Source organism: Harpia harpyja, chromosome 19 (assembly GCF_026419915.1).
Source record: "Harpia harpyja isolate bHarHar1 chromosome 19, bHarHar1 primary haplotype, whole genome shotgun sequence".
NCBI lineage: Eukaryota > Metazoa > Chordata > Aves > Accipitriformes > Accipitridae > Harpia > Harpia harpyja.
The window spans coordinates 11,186,909-11,201,432 of NC_068958.1; the positions used below are offsets into that span (position 1 = coordinate 11,186,909).

Sequence of the window (14,524 nt, forward strand, 5' to 3'; positions counted from 1 at the left end):
TCCTTCTCTTTAGCATCATCTCCAAAGACCCAAACTAGCAGCCAAAGAAAGCAATGGTTAGCCTTCAGGAGTTCACACTATCTGCTCAACCACAACGGAGTTAAACACTCATTGATCAGTTCTTAAGGTAGAGTTTAAAAATACAAGATGCCAAGCTTAAAAATATGCATTTTCTTTTTGAAAAAAAATGTACAGTCAAATTTTAAGTGGATCTACAAGACACTCAGCTATCTTTAAGAAAAGTAAACCTTTGCAATGCACTGCAGAATTTTCTAACCAGCAAGAGCCAGTGAGTTGGGTAAACTGCAGTGTTTCCTGAAAGAGCTTCAGTGGCTTTTTTTTGTTTCCACCCTGTAGGCAGAGACACTTGAAAGGCAGTACAGTGCCTTCACGCCGCAGAGCACTAGGTTAGTTCTTCTCCTGTCTCACTCTTGCGCTACAGACATAGCTCAGCGCGAGGCTGGTGTGGGCACAGTGGGCAAGGGCAGTTCCATGGAGGGAGTCTCAGTCACTTCAGCTGGACTTGGCTTGCGAAGCTCCAGTTTCTCAGTGAGTTGGTTATAAAGCTCCTTCACAGCTTCCCCACTCTGCAGAATGAGAATCAGGGAGGGGAAAAACAGAAGTGTCATACTTCATTCTAGCTGCTACTAGCTAGAACGCTAAGTATGCAATTACCCTGTGCGTTTTAATACAAACCAACACAGAAAGAGGAAGTTAAAAGGTTAACTTCAGACACAACTTGGTACACTTGGAAAGTAGAGCTCATGTTCCATTAAGCAACGTCTGGAAAGGCAGATGCTTTCATTTGCAATTGATTTTCCCTTTCTCATGCCTCCCTTCTTACCTGCTTGGTGGGTTCCAAAGCCTTCTGGAGAGACTCTAATTTGGCAGGCGCCACTTTGTGATGCAGATGAAGCAGCAGTCTTAGCACATGTCTGTGTACGTTCTCCTTTCTGCAAAAAGCAATTTTTGAAGCAGAGTAACTGATATAAACAAACACCATCTTGAGAACAAGCAAGCTACAGCAACAGTACCAGAATAATTCACACACCCACAGACTGACAGCTTTGTTGTAATTTTCCAAAACATCTGAGAACTATAGCCTGTGTGCTGCAAAGTGCTAACCCTGCCTTTAGACTTTCAAGCAATTCGTGTAATTATTCAACAGGAATGGACTAACTGTAGCAACCATGAGGAAGGAGGGGGAGATTTTAAGCACAGACTGCAGCACGTGGCAGCAGCTGGTCTCTGTTGGACAGGCCATATGCACATGCAAGAGGATGTTTGTCCCTCTGTATGTGTGGAGGAAGTGGTAACAGCAGCAGCACATGCTGCTATGCCTGAACAGCAGTTCTAGTCACTTTTGGGGAAGCCTCCTGGAGGTTAGATCTGGTCTGCAGGCCACCAGTTGAACCACACTGACTTAACAGAATTAACAGATACAAACAGATATTCTGCATGCAGCTGATACTGCAAAGAGCTGAAGTTAGCTCTTCATGTTCAGAGCTACTGCAAAGCATGAAGGATATTGTCTTTTGCAACTCCAACTTATGAATAATGAATTATAGTTTAGGTAATAGTTCATAATCAACAATTTTGCCGATAAAAACTTGATTACAAAATATAAGCCTTAAAGAAAAACAGCATCAGGCTAATATTTCCACTATATGTGAAAAGTTTGCTGTACTATTAAACTACAGTTCAAAGCAGTATAACCTCTCTCAGGTATCCTGTACACTCGCTCTCCTCACTTTCCCCTAAGGAAAATCACATTTACCTTGAGCAGGCAGTGAGAAAGAAGCCATCAAAGAGACTGGTGCAGAACTCCTCGAGTGCAAATTCATCACCCAGCAGCGTGAGGTTACCAGTAAGCAGATGAAGAAAAATATCACTGAAGGCCAAGTCACTGAATGTCTCAACTATACAACATGAAAAGGAAAGAGACTGAGACTGACAAGGATGTGCCAAAACCTCACTACACAGCAGATGTTCCTGCTGACAACTTTGCAGTAAGATTTCCTTTTAAAACAGGTAGCCCAGGCATGTGGCTTTGATCTTTCAGACATAAAAGATTAGGAGCAGAGGGGTGAGAAGAATATGTAGAAAGCCCATGTGTCCACCACTGCTGAAGTCACAGAGTAGTTTGCTCCTGCCAAAATCACAAAGTCCCCTGTTATCCTTCTCCCTCCATCATCCTCTGTTCATGGCCACATCCACCTCCTTGTACTCCTCAGACCCCATAGTGAGCAGATACAAATCACTTACCAGTGGAAAATTCACCCATGTAAATGAGCTGACAGTTCAGCAAAGGGTTCAAAGAACACCAGAGCTGGGGTGAGGGAGCGGGAAACTAACCCCTGCCACAGTTACTGGGAGCTGCAATTCCTAAGATTGCTTCAGAGCTCTCATGCAACTTACCCCAGAGAAGTCAGTGAGAAAGGTAATCCCAGGAAAAAATTTAAGGCTGTGTTCGGTCCTGTTTTGTTACAGGTTTTTTTACCACACAAAGCCAAGTCCCAAGAACTTCTGGCCACCTGCAATTACTATGAGCAGTGGCAGAACTAAGCCACCTGCTCTTTCATCTTTCAGATTCATTCCAAACAGTTCTCAACTAATGTCATTGTTAATACAGCCTTCGATCTAAGGAACTACTGACCTTCAGCCACTATCCCTAAATTCTTGGATCAGCAGAAAAGTATCCTAATTGCAGACAAAAACAAACACTTCTGCAGGGCCTTACAACTAAGCCACCAGAACAGCCAAAGGCAGAACATTACATCTTTGACTCTGAAATCACTTTCACTCCAGGTTTACTTGCCTCCTAGGTGTCCAGTACAAGGCAAACAGCTGTGGAATAGAAGACAAAAACTTACCTAGTGCTGGCAGGAGCCTAAGGAAAGCATTCTTGTTCCTCTGTTTAGTGATGTGAAGGATGTAATACAGCCCAATCTCACAAGCTATTCTGTTCTCCTGCAAGAATCTGTTATGGCAGAAGCAAAGTTTCTTAATTGATAAAGCTAGAACAGATTTTTTTTTTTTTTTTTAAAGAGGGTTTAAAATACCATTGGATAGCAATCAAGCAGTTACAGCAGTGGCTAACCTCAAACCCACTGAAGAGCAGCTACTCAGTGATTGAGTAGATGATCATCACTATGTTCATTACCATTGTCCAGAAAAATTTACCATTCAGCAAACATTGCACTGTCTCACAATCAAACAGTTGGATTTGATTGTGAACATTTATAATAGTATTAATGATAAAAGTGCTTATTCAAAACAGGTTTTAGAAGGCCAAATACTCAAAATGATACAAAGTCCAATACTGTTTTGGTTTAGTTTCCCAAACATCAAATATCAACCCTGTCATAGAGGAGAGTACAACTACCAGGATACGGTACTCCAGATTCTGGCATACAGACAAGAATTGTGCTGGAAATTAGTGCAAGATCTGAATACAACATAGCACACAGTGGTTTTATTTATCTTTTGGACGTCCCTGAAGTGATAGGTTATGAACAGAGAATGAGTGTCTGTGTAACAAAAATGCCAACTTTACGATTTACAATAGCACTCTTCAGAACCAGGCATGGGCACTCATCCAGCTGCACCCGAGTATCACTCAAACACTCATCATTCACTGCTTGAGAAGGTACACAAGCAGCATATTTGAAAGCAGTAATATCAAATACTTCCATATTCGATCTGCCAAAAGATTGGTCATTAAAAGAAATATTATTTTTTGTCTATAAATTGTATTTGAGGAATCATGGTGGAAACCTGTTCTGCTAAAGGAACAGTTCTGGCTTGATTAACCAGGACTAAGTCTTACTCCAAGAAAGTCTTCATTTTACCACATACAGTGTTTTTTCCTGTCAGTGTTGGCTGGCTCCTTGATGTTTTACTTTGGTAACAAGACTGGTTCAAAGGTGGTAAGGCAGATTACGTACTTGGTGAAAGCTTCAGGAATGGTGCTGGGGTAGGGAATTGGCCCCTTCTCTTCTGAGGGCAGTTTCTGATCCACATTGAATGTGTGGTCATCCACCACAAAAGACATCAGCATAGGTAAGAACTTTGTGATCAACTCAGCTTCCTTAGAGGGATGGAAGAACAGAGGAAAAAGAACAATGCTTTCATCAATCAATTCATGCCACCTAATGGTCCTAGAGTGCTGTAACTAATAGTGAGGCAGTATTATGAGCCCCATCCTACGCTTAGGAAAACAAGCTTTCAGACATCCAGTTCCAGTCAAAATTCTTCAATAATTCACTTCCCCATGTTCCACTGCTAATTAAGAAAACTGTACTTCACCTCATCTACAGAAATACTCCTGCTCAAATTCTTTCTTTTGACAATTTCATAGCATTTCTTCTGAGAGACCTTTTCCAATTCCACAATTCCAGCTGTGTGGAAGTTCCCAGGAACAATGAGCAACTAGTGCAGAATTTAATAGAGGTACAGTCTGATTTTAAAACAGTAAGGGCCAGGCATTCATGTAAATAAAAAAGCAGGTAAACGAAGCTTACAGCATGTCCATTTGAGCTGCTGCTCTGTGACCACTTACATGTTTTTCTAAGAAAGCTATCATGAGAGGTATGCAGAGTGAATGTTAAATCAGGGATGCAATAAAATAATAAACAAGTCTGTTTAATTAAATATGTTAAATTCTAAACATCAAAATGGCTCACCATTTTTGGTTCCTTGAAGACTTGACTGTCAATCATGTCCCAGGCCCCCTGTCCCAAAGACAGCATCCTAAGGAGCAGCAGCAGATCTGGGCTTTCCTCGAATTTTAAGGGGAGGAGAAAAACAGCTATTTTGATCTTCCACTAGTTGCACATATAGATACTTATTTGGAAGTAGTGGTTTACATTCAAAACTCTCCTGGACTGCTGGAGGCATTCAGTTCTCCGATTTAATTGACAACTGATTCCTCAAATGGGAATCAAATAACAGACACACCTGAGAGTTTGCGGTTTTTTGTAACGTTTTATAATGCACCAAGAAGTATGCAGCCGATCTGATCACGACATCATTTTTAAATGTGTCCAGCCAAAGTAGTATACTGAAATATAATGCGTGACAGGACAAATCAAGTGATCTCAGCAGAAGTAAGAAAGAGAAAGCGTGTGTAAGAATGAAAATGGTTTTTTGTTTATATTATGCCCTGAAACTAAAATAACTTTCAGTCTGAAACTGTAATGAAGAAGTAACTCAATCCAACAATAAAATGTAACAACTCAGGGTTAAAACCAGCAAATGCCTCACACTGTTCAGACACCTGCAAGGCTACCCTCCTTTAACATTTAAGCACCTCCTGCAGACACTGCTTGCAGGAACTATTATATTGCAGCCAACAGACCAGAACAATGTAAACAAATCCATCGCATTTACCGTGGCAGGGAAAAAAGGCTGCTGCTGTTAGGCAAACTGATGAAAGGACAAAGCAGGGAGGCATATATTCTATATATGATTTTATATATGCATAGCTGTTAGGATAGAATGAGCCATGCAGACAATTCATTGTCAATTCGGAGAGCTCCAAAATGCCTGTCTCCAAACAGTGCTCCTGCAGAGCTCTAAGATATGTGCTACAAATGGATAGGTAGTATCACGTTTCATTTATTTCAATTTACACACGCATTTGAGAACTTAACTGTACTTCTTCTACAGTGCCAGCCCTTTGCTGATGAATGCTATTCAATTAAGACTATAGTTCAGATTAGGTACACAAGCTGCAACACTCACCCTGGGTAAGGTGTCCTGCCCAACCAGGTCTTGCAGGTGCCTTATGGTACTCAAGGCTAAGGTGTTAATGGCAAAGGGATCACACAAGATCATTGATAAGTCCCTGAGAAGTAAAAATCAAATATATGTCATACGTAACAAACAACCCTACTGTACAGTTCCATATCCAGCTGTAGGACACCAGTGTGTTTCACTAGAGTAAGATGTTTGAGCATATTCTTTGTTGTAACCCTGTCAACTATCAGATGTAACATCAAAGTAGCATGTACATGTGTACACTGTATTTTTATAAGCACACACACACTGCTATGTTTTAAGAAGAGAAGTAGACACAGGACAAGTACTGTAACAATACCCTTACTACAATAATGTAAAACATGAATTTCTGTCTTTTGTCCACCTGATGAACCTTCTCCTGCCTTGTAAAAACACCATGAATGCTATTTCTTTGACTTGAAAGAGCCTGTTATCTGAAACAATTACTAAAGGTCTTCTGCACTGAAATCAAGCAGATCTCCCATAGTCAGTTACCAGGCCACAAGAGAGACGCAAGGGTAGTAATTAATTTAAGCAGTACAAGCTACATCATCAGAACATGTCTGGCTATGCCCTAGTGCATTAAAGCTCACGGACGTACTGGATTTGACCACACAGAAGAGCTACTGGCTGTTAGCTGGCTCTAGGGAAGAATTAACACCTACAATATCTGTCAGATGTTGTGATTGCCAGGAACCCATTTTCAGTTTCTCAATAAACAGCCCAAGTGCCTTACCCCAACACTTGTTCTTGTCCTTTCTTCACTCCATCCAGAAACCCTTGCAATTCCCGAGCTCTCTTGTTGTCCACAAACTTCTCCCGAATGCAAGCATCAAGGCACCAGGTGAACTGTTATAAAAAAAGAGAAAGCTTTATGAACCACAGCAACACCGTAAACCAGCAATAAAATAGACAATGTCAGAGAAAACAGGCTCAAATAACCTCCAAATATCTGGAATTATAACATTTTATTAATATACTTAGGTATGGTAGCAAGCTGGCCACAAATACAGAGGAGGTCAGAAATACCAACATTCCAAAAGGAAGTCAGAGATACCAATGCAAGTTAACCTGGTGTCACTTTCTCCCCTCCCAAGAAAGGCATTCCCTGGCAGTTAAGGAAGAGGCATGTATAAAACTTACCGCTGCCCAGCACAAGTGATCAATGTGCATTTACACAAGTAGGAGGCTGACAAAGGAGGAGCATCACTTAGCAATAATAATATGGGATATTTTAGCCATTGCAATACCACTCCCACCCTGTAAGAAGGGGATATTAACAGTGGAGGTGCTTCTGCTTTAGAGTTGTATTATCAAAATGGAAAGAGACAGTTAAGTGAAATGTTTTACTTGACCTAAAATTAAGGGCTTTTTTCCTCTTTCAGAAAACAACATATATTTTCCCCCAGTATTTCAGGTGTCAAAAAAGAACAAGTTGCTGAATTTTCTGAAATGCTTTCATTATGGCTTCCTTTCCTAGCAGCAGTCACTGCATTTTGCAGTGGCAAAATGAGGTTGCTGAAAATGATGTGTGACTTGAACAAGAATTGCCCTTTTTTATTCAGTCACTGTCTGTATACTGATTTTGGGACTCTTGATCAGAAGACGTTAAAAAACATGCAGTAACATCATCACTCTAGAACATATTCTCTATAAGTTGAATACACATAAAACTTGGCAAAACTACTTAAGAGAAAAAGCTTTGTTCTAGATCAGAGTGATGCTGACCACAAAGGACCAGTAAGAAGATCCTGGTGTGACTTTAACAACGTATCTGTCACCCCCCAATATTTTAATAATGTTTTTTTATAATTCAAGATCCAAAGTATTTAATGTTACACACACAGTTTACTGACAGATGGAGTATATCACACCAAGCGCAACAGTGAGGGAAGCAAGATTTGATTAAGAACCTGGGGCTAGCTAATGTTTTTGATTATTTTTTTGCAGCATCCTCATAGGTCAGATTAGACGTTTTTAACACTGCATAAGTACCATAAATTTGAATGATTTATGGGTTATGAAATGAAAGCAAGCTGCTGGTTAACTAAGATGAAATTTTCACCTGAGGTTCCAAGGAATATAAGATGACTTTTGGGTTCAAGGTCTGAACTCTTTTCACAGAGAGGAGTCATCTTCTCTGGGCTGAAGTCCTGCAGGGCAGCAGGTATGCACAGGAGTGGGCGAAACAGAAAATTCTGCAGTAATACTCCTATCTGTCCCACATGATTAATACCTTATGACAGGGGTCAACGGTGCAGATTTCACTGATTTCCAGGTCATGCAGCGACATCAGGAGCTCTGCCCGTAGCGTGCAGTAATGAACATTCCTTGTCCGAAGGAACAAGGTTCTCAGAAACTGCAATACCATATCATAGAGCTTCACGTTCTTCCCAATCATCTGGGTCAGCTTCTGAACCACCTAAACTCAAAATGGAAAAAATGTGCACTCAGTACCAAGAGAGAGTGTTATTTCACACACACACAAAACGTAAATTAATTTTTACATGATTTATCAAGATTGAAACATCCGCATTGAGGCGAGTTCCTCAAAAGGAACTACTTATACCAAGATTTCCAAGAGCGTTTGTTCAACAGATGTTTACCAAATCTTTCATAGCCATAATGAAAGAATAAAGAATGTCCAGAAAAGGCTCTCTTGCAAAATGAAATTGAAGCATTTGTAAAATCAGGTGCTCAGCTATGTAAAACAAGTAAGAAGCAGTACCTGTTATTGACGAATATAATTTACAATTACTGCAACATGAACAAAACTCACTTTTCTTTGGAAGTCTTTTTGTATTTCTATCTACCTTCAGGCTACAGGCATGAGAAAGAAGGTCAAGTCTCCTACTGGTTTTGGCTGGGACAGAGTTGAATTTCTTCACAGCAGTTTGTATGGGGCTGTTTTGGACTTGTGCTGAAAACAGTGTTGATAATACACCGATGTTTTAGTTACTGCTGAGCAGTGCTTAACATAGTATGAAGGGCTCCTCACACTGCCCCGCCAGCAAGTAGTTTGGAGGTGCACACGAAGTGGCGAGGGGATACAGCCGGGACAGCTGACCCCAACTGACCAAAGGTATATTCCAGACCATAAGGTGTTGTACTCGGAAATAAAACTGGGAATGGAGGTTGGTGGGGGAGCCCGCTACTTGGGGACTGGCTGGGCATCAGTTGGTTGGTGGTGAGCAATTGTTTCATTTGCATCACTTGTTTTTCTTGGGTTTTATTTTCCTCTCTCTTTGTCGCTTTTTTTCCTTACAGATTTTTTCTTTACATTTCTTTTTAATTATTAAACTGTTTTTATCTCAAACCACGAGTTTCTTTCTTTTACTCTTCCAATTCTCCCGCCCATCCCACCAGGGGGAAGTTAGCAAGCAGATGTGTGGTGTCTAGTTGCCGGCCAGGGTTAAACCATAAGTCTGCAGCGTAAACTTGAGGTAAATTGCACCAGAGCACTTACACTAAATGGGCTTTTGAAAGCAAAACAGACCCAAACCAAACCCCCCATGTAGCAGAAGTGCTACCCTCCCTGAAATTAAAGCTTTATATTGCCTTATCACTGCAATTCCTTAGCATTCTTGACAGCAAGGTCCTTACGTGAACTTTGATATTTCCCTTTCGGAGAAAATGCCCCCTGAGGTAAAGTGACACATTATAGCTGAACCACTGTAACGGCTTGCTGTTGCCAAGAAGAGGAGAGACCCACTCCTCCTAACGCCTATGCCACTGTTCCCTCCCACATCAAGCCTGCCTGTGTGATCCAGCCCATCTCCTTGCAATGGCTTTGGTGCCAGCTGATCTATTCTTTGAGCAGATCCAGCTCACTATCTTGGAAAACTACTTACTGGTTTTATTTGCCAGAGTTTCTGTAGCAATTACTGAGCTGAATCAGCTCATGGAAGGGTCTGATAATCTCCAGAGCTACAGAGAGGGAGGGGAGGAGCAGCACCTGCCCTTCCTGTGCCTGAGTGTTGGATCAGCTCAGCCACTTCATGCAATTCCATTCAAAGAGCAACTTTTCTGAATGCCAGCTTAGGTACAATTTTCAATGTCCTTTTCCATTTAAAAAAAAAAAAAAAAGAAAAAAGAAAAAAACCCAAAGCTTTTTTAGACTATGTCCTGCTAAAAAAAAAAGTCCCAAGAAAAGAAATTTAAGGTATTCAAACTGATTTGATAGACACTCATCCTTCAGAACAGATGAGGGGTATTAAAGCCAGAGTGAGCAATAAAGGAAAAAATTTAGCCTTGCTATTTTTTTAAAAGCTTATAAACAGTTTAGAACATTAATCAATTATTACACAGCACTGAGTAACTATTAAAATAATTCCTGCTGCTTTCATCAAGCTATGTAGGAGAAAACATCCTGGTAGTTCTCACAAATACCTTGTCTAGCCAAACAACTTTAGTAGTGAAGTTGGGTGGGTGAAATGGACATTCTGTTATTTGATGAGGTTGACTGAAAGCTGACGAATTCCATTCACAAGCATGTTGTAAGAGGTTTCCTTGTCCTTACCTCTCCTTGACGTCTTGTTTTGGGAGACGGACTGAAGAAATTGTGCAAGACAGAAATATCATTGCTGAAGAGAGTATTTTCTTTCTCCAGGATATATTGCTTCAGCAGTGGAGATACCTCGTCACCAAACAGAGCCTGGTTATCCTGCCAAATCTGGCGCTTCACCTCCACTGCACATGCTTTATATAAATCCTTATCAGCCATTACTAACTTCAGCTTCTTTTCAGGGACCTGCGATCAACAAAGCAGTTACCAAAGTGCAGAGCAGCTTACCTGGCTGACTGTCCAAGTAACAAGTAACTGACTACAGAAGATGTCTAAATCATAATCTCAGGCAGTCTGGTAATTTACACAACAGCAATTAAACAACAGGCAGTATCACAGACTCATCTTTTGCCTTCCCTACTCCTGTAACAGTAAGCCAGTCCTAAGACACTTAAGACTTCCTTTAAGCCTATGATGCTAAGATTTGGGGTGATGTTTCAAAACTCAGTAACTTATAAAAGTTCTAGTAGCAGTTTTTAATCCATTACCTTTAAATACAATATGATGCTTTTAATAAGGCTACTTCTAGAGGGTTTTGTTTCACAGAACTGAATCTCACTCCTTTCTACTTCTAGTTGCATTCTTCAAATCTTATTTTCCACTTGTCACAGATTTTTAAATCAGCTGTGGAAAAACCCACCTATCAGTGACTTGACTACTTTTCAGGAAGATGCATGTATTGAATAAAACAGGGAAATAGTCTCATCTGATTATGAAAATGTAAAACATTTTTTGAATTAGTCTACCAAGTTGTTACCAGATACAGGAAGGTAGTAAATCTTCAGTCACTGAACGACAAACTTGCAGAAGGTCTGCAGATGGAGCAGGCAGCCCAGCCGACAGCACAGCTAAGAGAAGCTATACAACGGAGAGGTAATGGAACAGGCCAACTGGCAAAGCGGTTTTACCTTGGGCAAGTGCTTCATGACACACATTACCACAGGCTGTATGGAAGGCATCTTGACCAGGGAAAAGCTCTTCTCTAGGAGATCTTCCAGCTTCTTGTATCTGAAAACACATAAGAGCAAGAGACTACCATGTTACAGAAAAGGACCACAATGGCTCATCTCAAAGCCACTGGAACTTGATCCCCCAGCAACGTAACTCTCCTTTGCAGAAGTCACTCGTCCACTCTAGTTTTCACACAAGATTCCCAGCTCACTCCAAATAACCAGCAAGACTGCACACAAACCTCTCCTCAACTTTCCCTTCCAAAGCGATGGCAGAGACCCTCTCCAGCAGCTTCTCCCTCAGCTCGTCGAAAACCGACTGGTGGAACTCCAGCCGGGGGGTGCCGTGCAGGTCCAGGAAGGGCAGGGCCGACTGCAGCGAGGGCAGGAGCACTCCATTTTCTGTCTGCCGACACAAACACCGGACAGGGACGGAGGCGGGAGGTTAGCCGGCTCCGCTAGCCAGCAGACGACAGCAGGGACTGCTAAAGCCATGCTGGTTAAAGAATAAAAAGAGGGGAAAACCCCACAAAACACAGGCCCCACTTCGGGCCTCCTCGTGCTCCCCACCACCCCACAGCCCCGGCCCCTCAGGGGCGGCCCCCGCCACCCGCGCACCTCCGTGGCGACCCGCCTCACCTGGAACTGCTCGATGGCCTTCAGCGGCTCCGTGCAGTTGGTCAGCGTCTCCTTCAGGTCCTCGCCGTTGGCCACCCCCAGCTCCTGCAGCCCCGCATACATGGCGGCCTGGCCGGGCCCCGCCGGGCCCGCTCCCGCCACAGCTTCCCCGCCCCACCCCCCCTCCCGCCGCGCCCCGCGGGCCACCCCGCTCTCCGCTCCCCCAGCCCAGCGCGGTCCGGCGCTTTCCCCCGCCCCGCGGAACCCGCTCCGCCGCACAAAGGTTCCGCCGCTACTGCCGCGGGGCGCCCGGGCTCCCGGGGCCGCAGCACCCGCCGTGCCGGGGAGCGCGCCGCGGCTGCCGGCTGAGCGCTGGGGGAGGCGGCCGGGGCCCGGGGCACGCTGCTCCCATCAACACCAACGCGGGAGCACGGCAGCAAATGTCGGGGTGCCTGCGGCTGCGTGAGGCAACCCCCCCCGGCGAGGCAGCTGCCACTGCTCGGCTGAGGCCTGGCAGACAGCGATGAAAACGAGAAACGCGACCAAAAACAGCCTCACAAAGGAGAAGTGGCCTTTCCCCATCACGGTTTGACCTTTGCAGGCCCGTACTTCAAAATAGCTGCTACAGAGCAGGCGAAAAAAATCCTGATTTGTCCTTCATGAGATCTGCAGCCAGGCGCCAGGATTGTATCGAGCTGCATCAGTCCAAGCCATCGCAGAAACCCCTTTGGCATCTGCCCACCTGTTAGTATAATTATTGAGGCAAAACCTATGTGATTTAGAGCCCCCCAAACCACTTGGGTCTGTCGACAGACCCCCACGAACCCCGACGTCCAGATGACAGAACGGACGCGCTCTGCTATTCCCAGCCCTGAGCTGCTGCAATGTCCTTAGGTCCGGCATCTCCCCATTTCCCCTCTCCGTGTCCCAGCTGCAAGAGCAACCCCTGCATGGTTTGAGGTGCACGCTGCTCTGCCAGCGGGTGGTTTCTGCGGGAGCGAAGTAGGACTGGCCTGACCACGGCAGGATCTGGCAGCTCCTTGGTAGCTGCCAGGTATCCTTAGGCGCTCATGATATATCGCGATATTGGTATAAACTACTGTGGCCTGCCCATGGGCATGAGCAATCAGCCAACCGCCACAGTGCGAGCAGCCGCTCCATGCATCCCACATGCAGCATTTCTTTGAGACAGGAGGATGCCTGGGGCACCCGTTTTGTTTGCAGCACTGCAGCAAGCTGAACTGCTGTACAAATCCTCACCAGCGAAGTGTGTGAAAGCCTGCCTGTCCTCCCAGGCAGACGTGAGAGCAGGGGGAGGAGGGCTGTCAGCACTCTGGCAATTTAATCTGTGTCCTGGTTGCAAACTAGAGCATTGTCAGCCCAAGTGTAAGCAAACCAAAGAATCACAGAATGGTTTGGGTTGGAAGGGACCTTTGAAGATCACCTAGTGCAATCCCCCTGCCATGGGCAGGGACTTCTTTCACTAGATCACGTTGCTCTAAGCCCTGTCCAACCTGGCCTTGAACACTTCCAACGATAGGGCATCTACAACTTCTCTGGGCAACCTGTTTCAGTGTCTCACCATGCTCGTCGTAAAAAATTTCTTCCTTACGTGCAATCTAAACCTACTCACTTTCAGTTTAAAACCATTGCCCCTTGTCCTGTCACTACAGGACATCTGCAGATGCATTCTAGTTGCTGACCAGCAAAATCTGAACTGGAGTCTAAAGTCTGCAGGAAGATGAGGGAATTCTGGCACTTTGCTTAAAACAACTCTAAGATGGACAGGTGCGTCTCCAAATACCCCTGCAAGACCAAGAAGGTGTCAGTCCTTCAGTTCTGGAGACAGAGGCCTGGCTGGTGAAGTCCTCTGGTGGGGATAAGATGGCTTTGCCAATACATGATCCAGCTCACACAAACAAAAACATTTCTTTAAAGGAGTTGCACTTTTATTCCTAGACCTAGTCACTGGGACACAGATGAAGACAGCCTGAAAGAAGCACCTCTCCTGGGACTAACACATTTTTCTTCAGAAATTCTGGTTTCAGAGACATGTCTTTGTGGCACCAGAAAGGACAAAGCAGGCGCATGTTTTGTAAAGTCTGGAGGTTGGTTATCTTTCATGGGGAGGCTGTCAAGAAGGGGTGTACAGGCACCTATCCTGACACTGGCCCTCTGGGGGCAAAAGACCCAAGCAGCCCCTGCTATCTCCTACCCACAGCAAAGACCAAACCAGCAGAGTCTCCTGCCGGTGGAAACCCAAATGTGCAGATGTTTTCCTGTCCCAGCGCCACCTGAGAATGAACAAGGAGGCAGGAGCAGTCTGAAGGAACCGGGCAGAGCGCCCACACTCTGCCCCAACCTGATGGACACGTGCTTGCAGGGAAGCACCCCAGGTCCACCCTGGAGCCTTCAGATATAAAGTAAACCCAGTGACAAGGAGTTTCCCCACTTCTAATTTTGGCAGCTAGCACTGCCAGGCGCAGAATACCAAACGGATGAGTTTTGCCTGCTTTCTGCTTATTACACAGCTGAGTTAACCCCACATTTCTGTTTACCTCAACCCCATCGCCTGGGGCAGTTTCGAGGTTGCACTGATGCCTTTGCAAAG

The 14,524-nt window shown here is 44.3% G+C and overlaps 1 protein-coding gene across 2 annotated transcripts; it reads right to left on the reverse strand.

Moving 5' to 3' along the window:
• Window positions 1-156: 156 nt before the first annotated feature.
• Window positions 157-12,104, reverse strand: NELFB (negative elongation factor complex member B). Of its 2 annotated transcripts, XM_052814290.1 has the most exons (13): window positions 11,935-12,104; window positions 11,538-11,701; window positions 11,254-11,353; window positions 10,301-10,531; window positions 8,018-8,203; window positions 6,518-6,630; window positions 5,746-5,848; window positions 4,686-4,781; window positions 3,948-4,090; window positions 2,874-2,980; window positions 1,778-1,919; window positions 845-953; window positions 157-587 (listed from the first exon to the last, which is right to left on the reverse strand). In XM_052814290.1, the coding sequence occupies exons 1-13, from the start codon at window positions 12,034-12,036 to the stop codon at window positions 450-452; spliced, it is 1,734 nt and encodes a 577-aa protein (XP_052670250.1). In that variant the 5' UTR covers window positions 12,037-12,104; the 3' UTR covers window positions 157-449. The 2 variants fall into 2 exon arrangements, with proteins under 2 accessions (XP_052670250.1, XP_052670251.1); XM_052814291.1 differs by lacking the exon at window positions 11,538-11,701 and having other exon boundaries at window positions 11,935-12,049.
• Between the last annotated feature and the right edge of the window lie 2,420 nt (window positions 12,105-14,524).

Coding starts and splice junctions, on each gene's coding strand:
- NELFB (XM_052814290.1), bottom strand. CDS start 12,036: ATGTATGCGGGGCTGCAGGAGCTGGGGGTGGCCAACGGCGAGGACCTG. Junction 6,631..8,017: donor CCGTTGACCCCTGTCATAAG/GTATTAATCATG, acceptor TTTTTATAACAG/TTCACCTGGTGCCTTGATGC. Junction 2,981..3,947: donor ATTCCTGAAGCTTTCACCAA/GTACGTAATCTG, acceptor CTGCCATAACAG/ATTCTTGCAGGAGAACAGAA.